The sequence below is a fragment of the Neodiprion fabricii genome, chromosome 3 (assembly GCF_021155785.1).
Source record: "Neodiprion fabricii isolate iyNeoFabr1 chromosome 3, iyNeoFabr1.1, whole genome shotgun sequence".
In the NCBI taxonomy this organism is placed as follows: domain Eukaryota; kingdom Metazoa; phylum Arthropoda; class Insecta; order Hymenoptera; family Diprionidae; genus Neodiprion; species Neodiprion fabricii.
This window is the reverse complement of record NC_060241.1, coordinates 66,770-89,486: the sequence shown is the minus strand read 5'-3', so window position 1 is coordinate 89,486 and position 22,717 is coordinate 66,770. Positions and strand designations below refer to the sequence as shown.

The 22,717-nt window shown below is 36.5% G+C and overlaps 1 protein-coding gene across 16 annotated transcripts in view; it reads left to right on the top strand.

The window, feature by feature from the left end:
- LOC124178070 (phosphatidylinositol 4-phosphate 5-kinase type-1 beta) overlaps positions 1-22,717 on the top strand; it is a 58,239-nt gene that overhangs the window by 6,160 nt on the left and 29,362 nt on the right. For 7 of the 16 annotated variants that reach the window (XM_046561173.1, XM_046561176.1, XM_046561177.1 and 4 more), the window contains 7 exons: positions 7,750-7,812; positions 9,220-9,297; positions 10,087-10,134; positions 11,078-11,443; positions 15,114-15,321; positions 15,441-15,652; positions 15,775-15,875. In XM_046561173.1, the coding sequence (XP_046417129.1) occupies positions 7,750-7,812; positions 9,220-9,297; positions 10,087-10,134; positions 11,078-11,443; positions 15,114-15,321; positions 15,441-15,652; positions 15,775-15,875 (1,076 nt within the window). Of the gene's footprint in view, positions 1-7,749; positions 7,813-9,219; positions 9,298-10,086; positions 10,135-11,077; positions 11,444-15,113; positions 15,322-15,440; positions 15,653-15,774; positions 15,876-16,659; positions 17,504-17,527; positions 17,653-18,166; positions 21,857-22,717 lie in introns of those variants that run through there. The other 9 variants (XR_006869726.1, XR_006869724.1, XR_006869725.1 and 6 more) reach the window with 6 other exon arrangements.

The following is a 22,717-nucleotide window of genomic DNA, read 5'->3' as shown; positions in this document are numbered from 1 at the left end:
TTCGCTTATGCCGTAGCAGCTCTTACCTTGGCAGATTTTTTTGCCGCCTGTATGGTGCTAAGGGTGGAAAATTTCAGTATTTGGAATGGTAATGTGACACGAATATCTCTGACAATCAGACTTGCTCGTATGTTTGAAGGTAACGAATTTTCTGATTCGTTCACTTTGGAGGTGCCGCGTCTATTTACTTCGGCCGAGTTCAATACTGTGCATGGTCTATGTTCTAAATGTATGTCATTTCGACTTCATGCTGCTGATAATTGTAATTGTAGATATACGTATGATAGGGAAGGTGCCTCGATGGCAAGAAAGAAAGCAGCAAGGTATCGAGTTTTTATGGTAATTCGGATTGCTCAATATTTTCTCCTACACCAACAGGCTTCAATGCAATGTAATTTAAATGCAACGTTCTCACGTACATAGACTGACTCGCGACTGCCTGTTATAAAGTAATTAAAAATGTGCGAGTGCTACTTTTACGTTTTCCAAGTTTTCTATAGTTAAAAATATCTTTTTCACACAGTGATGATAATGTGATTAAACAATAATTCGCTATTTTCGTTGGATTTTTATTGAAAGAAGTATACAAACTCAAGAAATAAGCGACAATTCACATTTATGTATTTGCCTTCAAGCCTCTTGGGATAGCAAAAGATGTTGAATGATTTGATGAAAGGAACGAAGTACTTACTTTTCAAGTACAGTAGAACCTTGTTAGTGTCGACTACAGGGGGATATTAAAGAGGCCGAAGCAACACTGGTGGTGTGGCTTCTTTGATGTACATACATAAATATTGAGCGTCTTCAGTGATTTCGGACTCTCTATCTTCTATAACAAGACCACCACAAGTGTACATGGCGTGTGTGACGCTTGATTTAATGGGGAAACGCTGCAGTATGCACCTGTGGTGGGGCAGTCACAGCCCAGTAAACCAAAGTGAATTGAATAGAATTGACAACAACCAAAAACGGAATTAACTCGAATTAAAGCGAATAGAAAAGATTTATGTGCCAATACTTTTGAATTTGTTTTCGTTTGTTTCAATTCATGTTGATCTCGCTTTGCTGTATTCTATTCGATTTGGTTTATTCGAAGGATGTTTGAACGCAGAAAACTCTCGATATTTGATAATCCACAGTAATCTCGGGTTTGGTCTGAGTGTGCTGGGTGGCGGACTACTGCAGCCCCCTGCAGTTGACAGAAGTTGTCAAAGAGAGGGCCGTATGATAGGGGATGTTAGAAGTTGACACTAACCGAGTTTTATTGTGAGTGACCATATCACAATATTTGTGTAACACAAGAAACTGAAAAATATACTCTGGGTTCTCTAATGCCACTATACTAAGTACATTTTCACCTACGGCATACAGTTTACATCGGTAATCATTATTTTTCAAATAATTTTTATTCTTTTTGTGCCGCTCCACACATTATGCAGAAATCTATGTTGACAAACAAATGTTGGTATCTACATTGAATGTTGAGTTGAGGCAGTCGTTATGAAATCTCATTCTTTTACATCATTTCTACTTTTAAATGATATTCAAAACCATGTTTAGGATTTGGTTTATACAGGGAACCTGGTTATCTGCACAAGTATAGCCATCACATTTTTGTCTTTTCACACCGGTATACAATTGAAAAAAAAAGTCCGTTTCTATCTGTGCCATAGATGCCAATAAGCCTAAACGTGCACAGGATTGGCTAAATGTTGTATGTTCGTGTCGGTACACAGTCGGCCTATAGAATAAAAAATTATGAAATATATACCATGAAACAAAAATTTGATGTACACGCAACAAACATAAAGGATTTCACTACATAATACTAGGTATTCTTCAATTGGTCATTATTATTAGATTACAAGATGGACACAATGTGATCATTGGAGGTATTTTCAACTTTGCAAGAATGCTATGTATACAAAATTTATCTTATCATTGTAAATGTCTACCTAAATTTGATTCCGTATGGTTTATTTCATAAGCGCGAATCTCAATTCCTTGTTAAATTGTTGAAAGTGCTCACATCTACTTGTTGATACCAGTAATCCTCAATCGAAACCAACTAAACACAGTGTCGAATTGATGTAAAACCTGCAAAAAGCTTCTTGATCCAAAGTAGTTTGGAATTAAGAAATATATCGGGAGGATTTCTTAAGGCTTAATGATGTGAACAATCCTTTGCCAGCAGATAGGTAACTAAACTTACATCTGGTGTACTTAATGCGTGTAAGATTTAACCTTGGCTGCTCATCTGCCAAAGCCTCGTCCGAGTTGTAAACCCTTACAGAATCCTCCCAATATAGAAATGTACTGTCAAAATAGATTTAAAGTTTACTCGAAATAATAGTGTGCAGATCGCATACTTCTATGAAGCCGCGCATCACACGTGGTTGACTTGAATAAATAAGTGAAAATTTTAAAAATTCGCGGTATTTCAATATCTATCATTATCATTTTGTACTCGAAAACCTGACCAAGGAACGGTAACTCTGATGCTATAAATTTAACGTAGTCAAAAAATTATTGTCATTTGGTGGCGCTGGTGACACAGGATCTGCGGTGGTAGCACCGTCGGTAGCACATTGTAATAGACGTAGTGGAGAAGTCCTTTTCCCTATGATATCTATATCGGGTTTGGTTTACCCTTTCCAACATTATGCTAATTCTTATATGAAACAATGTTGAGTATGCGCTTGAGAATTGGGTGCCTGGACCGCTGAACTTGATGTTTTCTACAACCGCCAGGCGTGACATAATATTTTGGGCGGTTTAATACAACTACACTGCAGGGAAAGTGTTAATATTTGTTTCGAAGTAACCTTTCGCATTATATAAATTTTTTCAGATTTCAAATGCCTAGAAGAAATATTCCAATTTATTAGAGTATCATCCTTACTATCACGTTTTTGCGTTTATTTGATTACTTTTAGGGTATGCATTGGCGCTTTATTTACTTATTTAAATCCATTGTTATTATTCCTCTCTGAATCTTCAATTGGTTGTTCGATATTTATTTATTTTTGGTCTCACATTCCACCTCCCTCAATTGTTTCTTGTGCATTTGTGGATTAATTTGTTTTTTCGCATTCAGTTTGTGGCTGATCGACTATTTGCAGTGAACTAATGAGTAATCTTCTCTATTATCACCAGCAAACTTGAATCGTTGATCCGGTGTCCACGGTAATAGCTGATTATCTATTCACTAATCATTAGCTGATATCATTTTATTTGACTTTACGGTGAACCATTTTTAAAACATGTCTGCCTTGTGATCATTGCAATATTCTACTTTGATTTACGAAATTTAAACAATGATAATCAACATTTTGTTCTTCTTACCGAAATTCTGTATAGAGCAGCTCTACAGGTATAGAATGGATTCCATTTTTTCATTTATCTTACGCTTGTATGAATAGAAAATTTTAAAATCGACTTTCAGCCCTGATTAACCTCGAACTGTCTGATTTAGCTTCGGCGTAGAAAATGTTTATCTGCATTTGACTGCATTGGATTGCGTTTAGACGAATATTTGTTATGATAAATTTGATTATGATTCTTGTTGAAACCATAATGAAGAAATGTATGTGAGAAAAGAGGGGGAAGATTGATTAAAAAAAGTTATGAATGAGGGAAGGAGTAGGGGTCTTCGGACCTTACATTGATGAATCGTGGATCGACCCACGATTCTACTGTAACGTAATTTATGAACGGGCCATTATGTAGGTAGTACTTTTGATCTAAAACGATGTGAAATTCAAGTTATTCATATTAAACGTAGTGCGCATCAAGATCCGTGGCCCTAGTTTTAACCCAATACGAAGGGTAATATATTGAGGAAACGGGATCAAGTCGGAGTCTCTAGTAGATAGGAAAACATTCGAACAAGGTTTAATTGGACTCTGGCAAATGGGATATATACATTGCCCATATTATTATATGTATGTGTAATCAGCATACCGAGTTCAAAATAATTTATGTATCACACCGTTAAAGGGCGATAAGCTTTTTTTTTTTTATTTTTTATCAAGTGCATGACCATAATCAGCTGTTATCATTATGTGGACACCGTGTACGTAAACATATCAAAATAAATATATTCATTGTTAGCAAACCCATTTCATTTACAATCCTTTCCACTGTCTGTCCCATATTATTATTACACTACTGTAGTCTTACATTTGTCTGGCTGTGTGTTTTATTGATTTCATCGACGATTTTAGTTGATTTATTACAGCGTTGTTTTACGAGAACATCAACAATATGATTTCGCTTATTGTCAGTGGAATGCTTCGAACGGTGAGATAAGTCAACTAACATTCTTGAGTTTTGATTTCTATCTCTTATTTTTTTTTTGTTTTCGTTTTATTCTTGCGAAACGCCAAATATTTTCGTTTGTCTTTTATCCTTATCTCATCAGATTGATTTATTGTGAATCATCATTGATTCAGTTGTTTATCACGCAAAATATGTCGGTTACTAGTATTTTATGATTGAATTTTGTAACTCGATACAAAAATCCCTGTCGGCTAAGCAGAGTTATGCATTTTGACTAGGTGAAAATCGGGATGTAGCGCAAGCGACTCAGTTTTGTAATTGTTGCCAGATTTGAGACCGATACACAGCAAATATTCCGCCCTTCAGTATGAAATGTTTTTTTCCTATGCATCAGCGTTTTACTTAGCTCAGTCAGTAATCACTATAAAATGGTAGTGTGCTAGTGAATTTACGTGTGCGCGCTGCTTGGAGTGGGTCTCTCCAAGTATTGGTACAAGCCAAGTTGTGACGATTAACGCATACTTGAAGGAACGATTGCATATAGGTTGAATTATATACTCTGGGGTATGAAAAACCACTGCTTCAGGATAAGAAAAGTTATTTCTTTCTGTTACTGTAGCGAAAGTTAGAAGGCTCTTCTTTTGCTCTATCTCTGTTCTATACATTCAGCCACTCACGAGAAGAATTACAAATATTTAACCGCTTATCTGTGAATATTTTTATAAAAAAGCCCATTGACAAATTTTTGCAACTGCTTTTTATCTTAAATTTCATAGCTTGAAGGAGCTGAATGAAATTTTCAAAATTATTATTTTTTTTTTTTTTTACCAATTGATTGCGTGCTTTTTCATGGGCGTAATAGCCCCATAAGATTTTTTTTAACAAACTATTTTTTGTAGAGGTTGCGGTCTGTGCCCCACGCAAATTTCACTATAACCTTCCAAGTCCGACCCAACCTTCTGTATTATTTCACTCGTGTTTTTATTTTCGCACCAAAAAATTCCGGTAAAGTTGCTTACAATTAAAAATTGAGATCTAGTCATACTTTTTCCCTTTAGTTGTTTTGCACCCCATTTTAGCTTTCCCATTTAATGCAAGAAAACGCAGGATCACACCGGGTAGTAAGATGGGCCCATTTCCGGAGGTCTGCTAGCACAAGTATACATTTCTCCGACTTACTTGTAGCGATTTTAGTAAACCTAGAACTTTCGATAGTTACATGTACCAAGAATCGTATTTATTATTGATGATGATTATACATACGCTGCATCATGCGTGAAGGATGAAATCTAAACTTACCACTAAAAATAGGTTGCTCTTGAAATCGAGATTCACAGCAATGTATTGCCTTTAAAGTGAATATTACCAGCGCAAAACTACACAATTGAGGAATACCTTGTTTGGCATGTAACACTGTCATTCTGTAATTGTCATATTTCATGGATAATGTCGATTCTTTATGCTGTAGCGTTATAGAATATACATACGAAAAATTTGTGCCACTAGTAGTCAATCATGATGGCAGCTAATCGGGACCTCGATTAAACTGGTGGTAATTGACAGATTTTATCAGCTGGGAATAATTAGGGATCAATGTTTATCTACAGGCACTGTACACTTTTTCTCTTATCGCTTTTGTCGAGGTTCAGGCTCCAATTTTTATTGGCAAAATTAAAAAATGTTACAATATACACTTCGTCAAAAATCTGATGTAGAGTAATTTACTTCTTGGATTGAATCCTGTAAACAAATGTAGGTCGATATGTCTTTAGTGGATTCGAATTTGACATTGAAAAATTGGATTTTTGGGTGGTGAAATTGGATTTCAGTCAACTTGTCACAACTCTGTCAATCTGAAAATTGATTTTCTTCAGCAAAGATGGTGAACGACGCGTGTTTGCTTTATAATTTTAACGATACCAAAAGATTTTTGGAAAACCGCATGGTTGTTGCATTTGTAACACCGTCCCTTACCAAAAACCATGGGCAGCCAACTTAAATCTTGAAAAATTATTGACACTCGTGAAATCTCTTACTAATTTGTTTGCATATCAAAAATAATTCTGCAAGTCAAAATGAAACTGGTCTTGAGAGGTCTGTCATTGATTCTCTCTGCAGTTAGAAAAACTTAAAAACGTCCAGAGGCCTCCGAGCGGTGACTAGGATAGTATTTTACCAGTGCTCAAGTGTAAATATGCTACCGAACCTAGAGTATTACTGCTGCAATGCACAATTTCAACTGCAGTAATGCATAATGTTGAAGTGCAATTGTGTAGAAGCAATGTAACGAAACAAAAACAAACAAGTATAAAACAGCACAACACAATCCGCAAATGTGTAATCCTTAAAAATTATGTAAACAAACAATGAACCACTGCCAGATCTATTAATTTTATATGTATTCAATATGACAGTGAAACTTTAGTTATAGGTTTTTCAACGGATACGGAAATGTTGATGTATATAAGTGAGAGTAATGTGAAATCGAAACACCTAAATATTCCAAACCTCCATGACTGGAAGATGAAAAGTTTGTGATTTTCAATGATTTTATAGGTATCATCTTGTCATTTCATTCACCCCCTAGCGAAACTGATCAATATTATTATTAGGGAATTTCATCGCAGCGTGTGCTAGGTTAACCCTTTGAAAACATACCGGATCGTTCTGACCGATACCTTTTTCTTCTAAAATAGTAGAACTTCAAAAAATTCTCTATTTCCAGATTTTTATATCACATTCGTGAAATACATCTATAGTTTTACTATTATGCCATTCTAAAATACTGAAAGTATAACTCTGAATTTATTCAAGTACATCTTACTCGTATATTCGAAATGGAAACACATCAAAAATGGAACATGGTCATTTTGACCCAGGGTGTTCTCTATGATAGAACAAATAGGTGTGTTCTCGATGGGTTAATAAGGTTAATCCAGTGACAGTATGTAAAGATCATCTTTCCGTAGATTGGATGCTAATCTGAACGTGCCAGAATGTGTATGGGATAGCAATAGGCACATAGGGGTCAAGCTATGCCATCTAGCGGTAGATCAAACATTGTATCAAACGATTAGATTAAAAAAGTCAAGTGTAATAACGGAACAGCGAACAAGGCTAGGTGACACAATGCGGAGTGTATAAGTGCGAAAAACGTATGAAAGAGAAACATAGAAGTGAAATATTTCCACATGGTTTACAGGCAGAAATTGCGAGGACTAAGAAAATGTAACGCATAAACGAGAAAAACGTACAACTGCGAAACGTATAACTGAGGTTTCACTGTACAAGTAGTCCTTCCGTCATTTACATTTAGGAATTTTTACAAAACATATATAATTATGACTATGATTACTGTTAATCACGTTGGGTGTTGGTTTAGCTAAATGTTGTTGTTTTTGTGTCTCTGCACCCTTTGTCACCCCTCTGACACGCATCACCTGCTACCATTCGAACTGAAATCAAAAGTGGACCTGCCTGAGATTAAGGGAAACCATCGCAAGTTCCGTAACCTGGTCACCAGCTACATAGGTAACTCTGTCTGTCTGTATGTCTGTCTGTCTGTCTGTCTGTCTGTCTGTCTGTCTGTCTGTCTGTTGGCCATTGGTCTGCCTCGTTCTTTACCCATTTTCACCTTCTTTGCTTGTATCCTTTTTTTTTCTTGTATTTCTCTCCATTTCCCTCCAGTTCTCTCCACTCTGTTTACATATTATACATGCATTGACCCGAATAGCTGTTCATTTACCTATTTTTCTGTCTGTAAACACATTTGTACTACCTATACACCACCAGCCGCAACACTTGGCATGTACCATTTCAAGTAATTGCTCCTCAGACTGTTATGATGCATCGCATATAATGCTTGTTTCTTATTCACTTTTACCTGGCTTCTCGCTGTTACATCCAATTGCTAACCGTCTTTGCATTGAAATTATCACAATCACGATCCTCACTACTTGCCACATTTTCTCACGAAGTCGACACTCAGTCGGACATCAACACTGTTTTTACAAAAATTTTGTTCACTTTGTATTTCTCTTCCTGACACATTAGAGATAATATGGACTTAGGATCACTTGGATGCATTTTCATCAAAGCCTTATTTGAAATTATTTCACATTAATCAATGGTGGAGTGAAATTTGCTGTAATATTTGATGCTTCTGGACAATGTAACGTATCAGTCAAGGTGATTTGACACAAAAATCTCGGCCGTGTATAGATTAAAATTATGAGTAACAATGAAATACAATCGATTTTAGTCAGCCGATGGGTAACTATGCATGCATTTCCCTCTCAGTCTACCTCATTGACGCTTGCAATAATGGAGCAAGCGCATTCAATCCTGTGTCGTAGAGTTGAGGCTGAGAAGTGGATTTGCCTCTGTATCTGTTACATCATTTCCATTACATTCTACTCTTTTATAAAGATACAAAACGATAAGTATGTCAAAATTTCAACTCGATCATGATTCGCAGTATCTTAGTGCAGTTCGGTAGTTGATTTTTTTTTTTCTTATCTTAGCTGTATTTGGCCTGGCTTCGATGCTATTGACGTGATACGATAAGTGTGTTGTGAATGGATTATCATAACTTTGATCACAAAGTCTTAAAATTGGGTAAATTGGAGTGAAATTTTACTTTCCAGCAGCCAATATGCTTGGAAATAAAGATCGAATATATCGCTGCTGTGCAAATTAACTGAAATTAATAGCAGTTGGCAATAAGTCATCCTAAGAAATCGTCCTTTAGAAAAAAACGGGTGGACGAGGATAGTTTTTCATTCAGTAATAACTCGTAATGTTCACATAGACTTTGCTAGTGCTACTTGATGCCGGGGTGTCACATGCTGAACAGCACTATTCTTGTGTCGTATTCTAAATACGAATATTTATTTTTATTTATATTACGTAGTAAAATTCATTGACCATCTGTTACAGCTCTGAAACATTCCCCTTCGAAACGGAAAAGTATTACGAGGCCACTGAGACCGTTGGAAGGAGACTTTGATTCCACAGGTGAGTAATTCTAATTCAATTAATATATCGTACTCGTATTGTGTGTTTCTACATTTCAACGATGCAACAGTATTCACTATTCGTTGTGCAACCAGAACTGGATTCACTTGATTCTCCACATAAATATCACGTTTCTTAATGGAATTAAGTTGGTCGATTCTCACACTTAAACTATTACACGTTTGTCCTATCAAGCATTAACACTCAAGTTGAGTTTTCCGCCTTTCCCATTATGGGCTTTACTAAGAATATTTAATATTCGACTCATTTGTCATTATGCCATTTATGAAACTTCCATTATTTTGGCGAAAGTTGATACCACACGGAAATGTTATGATAAACCCGCAGTTGTGTAGTAGCTCAATCCATTTCCTTTGTCAAAAGGCTTTACGAGCATCATCCGTGACTTGTTTGTAGATTCATAATTTCTGCATCCAATCCTCTTATACTAGTTAAACCGAATCAAGATTGTACATGCAGAAATACATAGCCATCTTGAATTACAGGAAATGTATATTCTGCGAATGTGAACCCAGTTCTTTCTTCAGCGAGGTCACAAATTTTGTTACAAAAATTACGATTAAAATAAAAATAGTACACTATCAGAACATAATGGGTTATAATATTCTTTATCCATCTTTTGCAAATAATGCTGGCAATGAGATAGGTTAGTTTGATACATGGTGTGGGCTGGTAAGATCAAGGAAATGTTATGAATTGATACCGTGATACGATAGCAATCAAACCATCTGATGACAGTATAACAGTAATGTGGTGGTTTAACGGTAGCAGCGTCTGGAAGTTCAGCAGTGCATGCTTCAACGAACTCTAAGCCTGGTGAGTCTTTGCTCTGGCAATATCCCTCCCCTCCCGCTATCAATAACAGCAAGTGATTATCGTATCGAAAAATGGTTAATCTTGGCTTCCGCCCTTTGGTGATTTGAACATTAGTGGGACAATGTGCCGGTTGAGATGTGAACAAATTTAATGTAGGAGCGTAGGTGTCAAGTCAAATTTAGCATGCACCTGTGCGTTCTCGCAACCACTCAGTTTCGCAGTTACGTTTTGTCGGAAAATTGGAATAGAGTGAATCAGAAATAGTGATGCCAATTTTAGTTCCATAAATTGGAGTCAAATACTAGATTTCACATATTCTGGGCCTTACTCTGCTTGATTACAAACATTATATATCTACAATGATATTTCTGTACGATACAACTATATTGGCATCATGTACTTGTATCAGTTATCATGCATTTGTAAAATATCGAAGGTATGCAATGCCAAGTACGAATCGCCCCAACATTTTCAAATTCATCATATTCGTAAATTTCAAATTTAATGAATAGCATACCTACAATAATTTTAATGTCACCGTTTAAAATCATAATAGAAAAGTTATTTTGTATGCCACCAAGAGTAGTGCAAAACAAATGCCCTTCACATTTTACGATCATCATAAACCGATTCTCCGATCACCCGTTTCTCTAAAGTAACAGTCAGGCGGATGTTGTGTACACATATAAGGTAAAATGAACTTCCATCAGTTCTATAGAGTTGTCCGTTTGAATGAAAGATGTCGTGTTCGTTGCAATGTTGGTGGAAAATATTTATCTGCCGATTGTTACTTGTTACCACGAAATAATTACTTCGTGCTTGTTACTTACATCTCATATCCGACTCGCTCTCAGAAAAATTCAACAATTCTAAAGCTTGTTCTTATTTCTCTGTTTGTTCCGCACGCGTCGGCCAATGACTGTGCTTCTTGATGGTTGCTTAGCAAGCCCCACCGAGTTGCCTGCCTCATCCATAGTCATATCTGCTGCACCCACAATATCCACAACGTCCATTCCAAACGCGACATCAACTCCGATAAACTTGCCCACTGTTTGCAAACCCGTTACGCCTCCGTCTCTGCTCTTTGGCACGGCAGATGAAACCAACCACCATGATATAACAAGCTTTGGTACGTCAAGTTACCCAGCTGTTTTGAAGGGCAGACGCGGAGCCAGCCCTCCTAATCCGAATCTCGTTCCTTCCGGCAAAATTCCTCCACCGGTACCTCCTAGGGGATCTGTTTCGGGGAGAAGTCGAGTCGACGATCATCGGAGAACGTCGGCGAATAACGCGACCATCTCCAGTCGAGGTGAAGCATTCACACTGCATGCCACTTTGCTGCCGTCACAGCTGCATGCATCCTGTTTACGGCAAAATTCACGCACCACGTCCAATGCGCCTGACATACCCATTGACAACTGTGACACTGCTTATTGTTTGAATCAATATTTTAGTCACTACAAACACAGTGTGCCACCCAGAAGTGTGAATATATCGAAATATGACGTTAATTCTTTATATATTCATGGAGCGTATTATTCTGACACTGACGAGTTTGTTAGCGTTGAGAAAGTTGATGAATCCTATATCATCAGAACGAGTCCCTGCCCGTTCAAACCTATTAGACGCAAACACGTCTTATCTGCATCTGGTGTATCACATAACGCTGTCCAATCGACTTCAGAGCTGAGTTGTGGGTACCCTCCAAATTGTTCATCATTACCGATCAAACAGTCTACGCTTTCCGACTCGTTAAGCATTGCACCAGTTTTCAAATCTTGTATAAATAATGTCAATGTCTCTGCCAATTTTGGGAAACCTTCGATATCGATGTCCGATCTAGATAAATCTTCTGAAGCTCATAAATTTACATTTGTACCGCAAACGAATGCTACGTTGAAAAGCAGTTTACAACCCCCTTATAAAATGTCTCGCAAGGACAAGAAACATTCTGAGACTTACAATGAAAGGTTACGCAATAAGCGAAATTGTGTTACTTGACAGGGTCTAATTATAACAAAATCAGTCAATACTCTGTATAAACAATACAACATGGAACGTATTTAATTGCCAGTAATTAGCTCGAACTTGAATGAAACTAATCGTTTCTATACTCAAATGGCTCTGAAACTAATCAAATTTAAGAAAACTGCCCCTAAGGCGATAAACTCTGCTACTAAACCGATATGAAAGTGGAAGCTAGGTCTACGCGAATTTGTACAGTCACGCCTGAATATGACAGATATTTAAAAGTAATACAAAAGTCTAATAGCAATACCATATCTGACAATTAGCCATCCGTAGCGCAGGACAGAAGAAGTTCAACAACTTGCAGAACACCAAATTCACACCTGTCTGATAATGAATATAGCATACAGTTGGCTAATCTACTCAGTTATAAAAGCTGCATTGCCGATGTGAAAAACACATCGTTTTGTTCTTGCATAGCGTTGCTGGTATGCGATTATCCAAACGTCATATTTCGATGCACCTGCAATCCGCCTTTATTACTACATATAGTATATTAAGTCACGACGTTCGAATTTCGTCCCTTGTGGTTTAATGTACTATTTATTGTTTGTTCAAAGTATCTTGAGTACGATGCGTTATAACTCTGACCTGTTTTTGTTTCTTTCCTCTTCCATGAATATTTTTCATGTTAACGGTGTGTTGATGCAAAAAGCATAGTCGTAAATAGAAAAATGTTAGTTTATCCGATCCTTAAAATTTAGAGCATTAAAGAAATCTACTAGTCATTGTGAGATGAAACTAATCTATGAGTGTTATTCTAGATATAAGCAGGTATATCATTTGTTAGTCATGTGGTATTAATTCGTCACATGTTATACTAAAATGCATCAATAATTACAATAAAATAAAAGATTCATGAATTACGCCTGTCATGTTTTCAACTTGATATAGTTTTACCATGCATATGGACAATTTAAGCGATACCATTTCTCAAGTTAATTTTTGTCCAGCCTTTGTCGACACATCAACTATTGACTATATGAAATATACTCCCAATTTAGTGATCATCCTGTTTGATTATTATTTTTCTTCAATGGATTCCAAATTAGAACTTTGGAATGGACATGCCTCACAGAGTTGAGGTCATTCTATTTTGAAATGATTCAACAACTATGCGAGGATTAAATCCGATGGTTCTCGATACTTTTAATTTGAATTGTATGGAATACATGGACTAAACTTTAAATTTGAATATTTCTGTTCTATTTTTTTACGTCATCAACTATCTGCATGAAACCTTCGGCCTTAAGAATATTTTATTTTTAATACCACATACACATATATTTGTCCATCCACGGCTGGACAAGCATTCTCTACTGCGAGAATGTGGTGGTTGAAATTTCAAACAACTGATCAACTTAGTTTGCTAACAATATTATGATACATTCGTGATTCGCAATTGATTTAGTCAATCAAAGGGACCGGAAAGACAACGTTCTTCCCATAAGATGCTCCCCTGTAATTTTGTACACCCATTACAAATGTAACTTTTTGAAACAATTTTGGCTGTTGATATTTTCAAATCTTCTCAAATCTGTATCCTCGTTTTCAAATATGTAAACCGCCGCTTTTCTTGTTTCCCCTTTTTGGTTCACCAAGAACCCAGTATGATGGAACAGTAATACATATACCTTGTGCAGGGCCGGTACTTAAGTCACCTTTCTCATTGTTAGCCACGTTTTTTAATGAAGTATCTTTTTGTCACTCTTTACAAGAGATGGTCACTTGAGTCACTTTTTCGGTTTTAATTGAGTTTCGTGCATAGAAAATTTGATTGCACAATTTTTTTCCCACGCGGTATGCATTGAACAACATTTTATTTGTTAAGTATTATAGTATTTTCACCGAGAAGATCAGTTTCAGATTTATTTCGGAAAATCAATTAAGATCAGATTGTTCGTTGTTTCTGTATCCAAATGTTCCTCACGAGAGGACAACAAATTCATAAATCACAGTTGTTGTTCACTTGGCATTCATTTACCAAATATCATGTACAGTGTTACATTGTTTTTAATGCGGCAGAAGACGTGAAAAACAAGAAAAACCCGTGTACAGCGACGAAATAGCAAATAGGGCAATTTCTGATGAGATGAATAACACTGTGGTAGCACTTGTAGTTTCATTACTAGTTCTTATCAGTCAGTTTTACGTCACTTTCCTTGGACTTGAAAGTCACTTCTCTCACTTTTTTGAAACGACTTACAATTAGCAGCTACCAGCCCTGTTTGTGGCGACTGTTCCGAAATTTACTCGTGCCAAAAAAACTGCAAGATAGAATCAGCTAGCAATTATTTCAAGTGTAAAATGATTTTAGTCCCTGACAATACCACCAGTTAATTTGCAACCTAGCCAATAATCGTGCAAAAACTCCAACAACACAATTTTGAAAAAACAATTCAATAATGGTGTTGCTTCTATTCTCAAGCCCAAGCTACTCTCACTGTAAAATATTTATTTATAATAGATTCATACTTTCATAAGACTTTTCGTGATAATTTTGCGCTTTTCGTTTCTCAATATGTCCTACAAAAATTCTGAAATCAACGCCCAGTTTGTCCCGAGATTCTCATGACTCTTTTGAATTTTTTTTCCCCTCCGCATACAAAATAATGTATAATAACATTAACGATCCCACTGAGCTGAAGCTAGTTGACACTCTGGTTAATGCAACTGTAGTGGAACTCGAAATACCTTTGTGAGAACTAAAAATGCAGTTTGGTCTGCATTCTTCTGTTTCGTACATTCTGTTGCAATGTAACGGACCCGATTTGCTGCTTGATTGTTGTTAGATCATTGGAGTATTCTACGATGGACAGTGTTTGGTGTTGTTGCTAGTTCTTATTTCTTTATTTGTTCTTTTCGTAGTACAACATTGGACAGCGTGCAATGTGCCGATTTCACTTACCTTTATGATGTACAACGGTATCATAGTAGTACGCTTGTTGTAGGTGGTACCCTTCCCTCTACATGCTCCACCCCACCTCCGCCATTTGACGACGCTGTTACATCGAACGACGCAACATTAGCATCGGGGGGTCACCATTCCCATCACGGAACAACGACGATCCTCACTAGCAGCTTGAGTTCGTCGCATACGAAGCAAAACAAAATAGTGCATCACGTTACTTTAACCAAAACCTATCACGATGCTGTTAGGTAAGTTTGCTCAACATTGATTAGCTTATACAATGTCGTATGCACAATGCTGGTTAATTTCGTGGACGAGGTATCTCTATTCATTTCAATCAATCACTGTCTCTCTATTTCTCCTCTAGTATATCTGACGTGCATTTAGAAAGCAGTGGTAGTGGCTGCGGCAGCGTCGGGCGTGAAACAAAGTCGTCCTTAAGCGTAGAAAGCGGGGGTAGCAGTCGTGGCGGTGGTGCGTTGACGTGGACACCACCTACCGGCAGTGTCGAAGGTTCTACTCCTACATGGACTGAGGGAACGCCATCCTTTACAGAGAGTTCGAGTAGCGGAGACATGGGTTAGCTCGTCTATTAGTAGTTCTTCATGTGAGAACGAAATAAATGGAATAATCCAACATGAGGAAGATTTGCCAGCAAATTTTGTAATGCTTAATTTACACCATATTAATCATATTGATAGGCTGTCCCACAACACCGATTAGAAGTGGTATAAGAGGGGAAGAGGATAATCGAATTGTCGCTACAGTCGAGGAGGCATTAGCTAGTTTGACATCCGAAATGGTAAGTCAGTAAATTTATCAATTTTTACTAGTTTACGAATATCCTTGTTTCGCAAGCTCAACGTACGGTTGCGATTTGACGCTCAATCATTGTACAGTACAAGGTTTAAGCAAAATGTATGCTTGCGCAGAGAAGGTTGACCGAATTTATCTTGACACGATATAATGGATGGTTCAATCAGCTATAAATTTTTATTGGCGTTGGTAAATGAGGTGATAAAAGAAACGGCTGGGCAGCACCTCAATTTGGAAAATAATTTTTTCTCACTGCTAATATACATTCATGTGCTAAAGTTCAAAAATATAGGTATGTAAAGCAAATTTGAAACTTTCGAAAGAACCTATCCAGCTTTCGTTTTTGCTTACATGAGAAGAAGATAAGAGTCGTAGAAAAATGGTATTTCAGGTTCTTGAAAACTCGAAACAGTCAGCGAATACTTTTACAGATATTTGTGGCTGCACTCCGGTGATAATATTTTTGTAACAACTCTTATTCCTTTTGATTACACTTGCTCGGTTTTTCACCAATCGGTAAAAATAATCTAACCAATTGTACGAAGTTGATAATTTTCATCAAAGCATAGAACGTCAAGATAAGAAGTGATAATCTTATCCCAAGATGTAGCAAAACTTCTCCTAAATATTAATAAGATTCAAAATCCATACTAGCATATTGAGGAAGTTCAGCAACGTAAATGGCCAAACGCGATGCAGGATGATTAAATATTGTTGTGATTGACACTTTTCAAGGGGTTACATCCGGTTGAAAATTTTTTCGTTGACAGAAAAACGGCGTTCATGAGTTCCAACCGAAGCTCTGCGCTTTTCGCAGGACCAAACGGTGTATGTTGCAGCGACCAAGTTTCGTGTCTGAAATCAAATCTTCAAAATTCGTTTTAATATAGATGACAATAGTTATGGTATACCGATCGGCATTTCGCAATTTCGAACAAATCCAAAAGATATGACGATTCGAAGAAAATCGTCGCTTTTTTTTTTTTTTTATCATCAAAAATCGCTTCGTATTTTAACTGGCATCAAAAAGCGCTAAATCTTGAAAAAAAATTCCGGTCAATTTATCATGCGGAATCATAAAAGACATACATATGTAAAGTTTGAACTTACTCCATCGAATGGTGTCCAGGTTAGGATGAACAGCGAGGTAGAAAATGTAGTTTCCATATGAACGCGTTTAAAGCTTTGACCTCTGGTTTGACGTTGATTTCTGTATCAGAAGAAATAGAAATTTTTCATGCCCTTAATCGGCGATTTCTCGGGCATATAGAAGGCCTTCTGCCGCATTCTCAGCTTCCTGAAAGCCTGATTTTTCTAGCCTTGAACTCTGCTCTATTAAGACGCACATCGCGCATTGTTTCATTCGAGTGCTCATAAATTTCTCAAGTTTTGGAAACTAGACATTGGCTTTTCGGCAAAATATTCTTAGATCATGCAACTATAATAATATGCAATAAAAAAAATCGTTTTTTGAAAAGTTGCGACCGCATGTAACCACTTAATAATATCTTTCAAAAAGGCCTACTTATCTATTGCGGAGCCTAATTTAAATGAATACAAACGCGAATGCACAGTAACTGTAGTGCTTAGGAATGATGTTGCCTGGATACAGTTTAATCACATGCCTTCTCATGACAGTAAATAATAATACGCACAGACGACGTTCGAAACTACATGCCTGGAATGTGAATACTGTTAATAATTGCCGGCCGGATAATGTGTCCCAAGTGTCTGGATGTCGTCGCCAATAGATTTATAGAAAGGTAATCTTTATTTGCAACCGTGTATTACAAAGCGATGCGTTCTTAATTTAAATCATAATTTTTACCATTGGTCATTCTTATATTTGAGTTCAGTTTAGTTTATTGTTTCTCATATGAAGGTTTTCTTGTTACATTTTGCAGTGCAATATCAATTATGTTTACTGTTACATTTGTAGAGGTAGATTCCCGCGCTTCTTCGTGTAGAGTGCCGCGCCGTTTGTTTGTTTGACACAACTTGTGCGCAGGGTATGCAGGGGTCGGGTATCTCGCTTCAATTATTGTGTATATGTTGTTTTCCCTGTGTTATGGTTCATTATTTCAGTTGCGTTTATTTTGGGTTTGTTATTTTCTCGAATAATTTTTTTTTTCTTTCTTGAATATCTATTCTTTTAGCGTACAGATTATTACACTTTACCCATCGATAAGAATATATATCGTTCGTGTCTGTATTTTATGTTGTGTTTCGATTTGTTCGGATCTCAATGACATGCGATTCTATATTTGTACGTGTCAGGCGATTCTGCAGCGGGAGTGAAATGTTGCATAGCTTTGGAACCACCATTGGACAAATTATGCTGCAACAATGAATCTCCACAAAGGACCGTCACTGGTCTATGCAAGTTACACGTCCTGCAAATCGACATGTTTCCTTTTTTTCCCTTTACCGTTCAATCCATGAAGTCAATTATTAATTATCAAAGGACTTTATCAAACGACAAATTGTCCTAAGAACGGCAGCAAATTGCAGTTCTTTGCCGTACGTACAATCACCTACTCTCGTGTTATGTCGGCATTTGCGTTTTTATTGGTAATTATACACTACTACTACATCGAATTTTTGGTACTCTTTGGTTTTTGGTGAAAATGATCTCATCATTGCGTTAAGAGGTAATCTGTAACGTTATAAACATCGATTGGTATTCAATCATGAAGCTTTGCCATTCTTTCTAATTACTGGTCCCTGATCGGCATGCCGGGCACGTTGAATCCAGTTACTTCGAACTACAGCACAATTACTGTTATCGTAATTCTACTGGAAGCACCATCCAAGAATGTATAATATATTGTAATATCTGAGGCTCACTAAACGATCATATACAATTTTCATTTATAGCTAGTTTTAATACAAGACCACGACCTTTGCAGTAGAAGTTATTATAGTTGCTGAAACTTTATGATGCATAGATTATTTGACAAATTTTATGGCTTAAAGCATGAGATTCGTATTCTGAACCTGGGAACGCAAGCTAAAATAAAATGCCAATAAAATTAATTATGTAAAAAAAATTCTCACGCCTCGTGTTGAAAACGAAATTTAAATTTCTTCGTCAATTGGAAGGATTTATTCAATTTTATATGCGAGTGCACCAAGCAATATTAATCCTGCCACAGAAGAAATTACTTATGTAAGTTTGCACTAGCAGTGACTGTCTCAGGACAAAATCATCGTCGGTAGGCGTACACACATAAGAGGAGTCAATAAAATTCTGAAAGTGAGGCGTACTTGCATACCTCTTTCTGACAACAACAAGTTACAAACTTTCATTATCGCTAGTGTTAGATTAGCACGAGCCTGGCTGAAATAATGTTTACTCCTAATCCTGAGTCTTATACCTGAATATTGATTTTTGGACAATTGCTAGACTCATAAACTAGTTACAAATAATACATCATCGCGTGTGTCCAGCGATCTTGAATACTTCAAAATATCCCGAAATTTCACAAGAGTACTTATATAAGTAAATTTTTTATTTCTGGACGGATCGGAAATACACGCATATGCACACACACCCCGAAATAGCGCTGCATAGTTTACAGATTACTCCTATAACGCATCACAAAAACTCGACTGTCCAATATTACTGTAGTATACATACCTATAGGTATAGTACTGCCGAGCGCGTTTTGATGTAAATTCAACACTGTTTGGGTAGTATTTCCGAAAACTTCTTGTATTTTCACATGAGTTTTCTCATACCCTAATATTTACTCTCGGTTGTTTGTTTGAAAATAATTTTTCGTTTCTCTCCAATTTTCAATCTAAGAATAAATATCTCACATTTAAATACATCATGGGTGATTGCAGTAGAACGTATAATTTAGAGTGGACAAATGCTGTTTGTTGAAGAAAGCAGAAAGTTGTATTTATTTCCTATGATGATTGGAAAACTAAGTTTCTGAGTCTGGCAAAATGGGTACTTTGATTTGAAAAAGTTGGAATTCTCGAGATATTTTCAAGTGCCTGACGGCTGGACACCATTATTGATGATTAAGCAGGAGAATTCTCCATGAATAAAATTGGAGTCAGCTGGCATATTTTCTTATATCGCTTTGCTGTAACTAATATGATATTGGTAATATTTGGATTCGATTGAATTTAAGACCAGTTCCTTTACTCGCATATTTCAACATTGGATGTATATTGTATAATACTAAATGAAAAAATATTTAATATGTTGATGCGAATCTGAGCTGACGTATAGCTGTGGCAAGCTAGAGCTTGCAGATGATTGTCTGCAGCAACGAGTTTCCTCATTTGTACTAAATATGTGTATTCAAGAACGTGATTACATCAGTGGCTTTTCCATTTCATTGGGCATATCCTACCTTCTCCAGAGGTAAACACAAACGTCTGTCAAGGTATAGTTGTGAGATGGCGATGTTGAAAATTTTGTCCATGTTATTGAAAGTGTCTATGTGTTACAGAAGATGATAATAATGTGTACCGCATATTAGACAGAGGGAAAACTGACGGTAGCAAATAATGATAAATGAAATTTGTTAAGTCTGGTACCATTTAAATGTCACTTATTGGCTTCACTTGACACCAGTTTGGGATCCTGAGAGGTAGCTGTCGATTATTGATGTAGTTTATAAAAGGATGTAAATACTTAGCTGATATAACCGAATCAATACTCAAATGTAACTTCAAGTCTCAACATAATCATAATATGTACGTATATGTGTGTCTGTTATGTACCACGTATAACTCCTTATACGTTATGCGTTATGAAGTCGTATATTTAAAAACTGTGTAACTATATATTAACGGGAACTAAAAGAAAAAAAGATATCGTTTCCAGTCTAAATGTTACAAAAGCCAAAATGTCGTTCAACGATTGTAATTAAGGGTTAACGCTTGCACTCAAAATATCAACGAGTACTTTCTTAGAAATCGTAACATTTGTGAATTCAATTTTAGATGCAAAATAATCAGTTTCACCATTTGAATTTGAATATATTTATACAGTATTCGTTACTCTTTACTGTTAAAAAGTGACTACATCAGTGTTCAGTGCATTATGATCTAAAAGTAGTGATCAATGTACAACTACTTTCACATTGTCTGTCTGTACATGATAATTATTGTAACTTCCATAAGTTTAATTTAATGCTAATTTTATTTGATCTGGTGTGAAAAATTCATTCTCACGTGCTTTTGAAAGGTCGTCTAGAAACTGCGGTTCCTCAGGTTTACCAGGTTTTCCACAAATTAACATGTTGCGGGGTAATGGAGAAATTGGACGACACCATAGATTTTTACTTTGTTCCTTCCCTTTTTCGTGCCGCTAGAAGCACTAGAATTGACTTAAGTTCTAGTGTACGTGTAAGATTCGTTGGTATTTTGTATAAATAATATTGATACGTACTATAACCATTGCTTATATCGGATACTATACATATACAGAAAATAGCTTTGCTGCTTTTTAAGTATGATTGTTATGTAATTAAGATATTGTATAAGTGTTCATATACTAGTTGACCCCATCAAGTATAACATTACGAATATGCTCCGTTTCAGGCTCTAGCCTGCTTACTGTTCTTGGGGCTGCACAATCATCAAAGCTTAGCGCCAAACATCACGAAAGTTTATCGATAATAGCGATTTTATAATCGCTATCCAGAGCACCTATGGGAACATGAGTCACATTGAATTTTTTGCTTCCAATTTCGAACCATACCTGATTATAAGAAACTGTCGAGTTATTATCAAAAACTCTGGAAATTGGGTGCAAACCGAAATTGCAACCTTACGTTGTGTTTTTACACTATTTTCACTATCATTTTATGAAACCTTGTTCAACGCATGTTCGGAATGCCATGCGATTTGAGGCGTAACAAGCATTTAAAATTGAATCATGCAATTTGTCGGCATCTGAACTAAGGAAATAACTGTACTCAAAATAAATTTACTGTTCAGGTATCTCGCCCGACGCTCGTAGTATTAATATACTTACTAATCTATAAAAGAGAACTGTGTCGTCAGCTGTACAGGCTAATTTATTCGTTGCTGAACATGAGAACCGAAACAAAAGAGAGCCGTGTAAAACGACTGCGTCAGTTGTACTCGTGTTCACCAACGAATCAATGACGCTGTTTAAATCACGGACTACTACATTGACTTGAGTCACGTAAAGACCGCTGAATATGGCAATGGCCCGAATGATCCTGAAGGTAGTTTCAGGTTCTTATTTTTAGTCGGATCAACCTCTGATCAGGTCGGTAACTGCCGAGTACCTGCCGACGCCTGTCGCCTGTCCAAAACTCGAGACACTGTGATCCCTTTAAATTAAGCAGGCTATCAACATTTTCAGTCAACACTACTGTACGTAGTTATTCATTCGATGTCAGAAAGGTATAGTTTATTTTGAGAGCACAGTGGAATATTTATATCTATTTGCATTCCAGTATCATACCTGCCGTGGTTCAAGAAATTTCTTGCTGGCTTTTAAACGACCTGCTTTTAAGTCTAACCGTACTCTGTCAGATCTTAGGATATCCCTTCAGATATACCTACTTCATTCAGACTTAGGATAAACTTAGAAGTAGAAGTCATTAATCACCGCATGAAATTCCCTTGGTAAATTTACATTATATCACATATAAGCAGGGGTTAACTTGGAACATTTGTTGATTTTATATTACCATAGTTGAGAGGTTGTTTTAGAAAACTTTAAACGGGGTTCATTAATGATTGATTAATACCGCTGGCGTTAAATACGCTTGACTATAATTTGAAATGTTATTAATGAAAAGTTTTTCATTAGAAACTGTGTATCTGTTT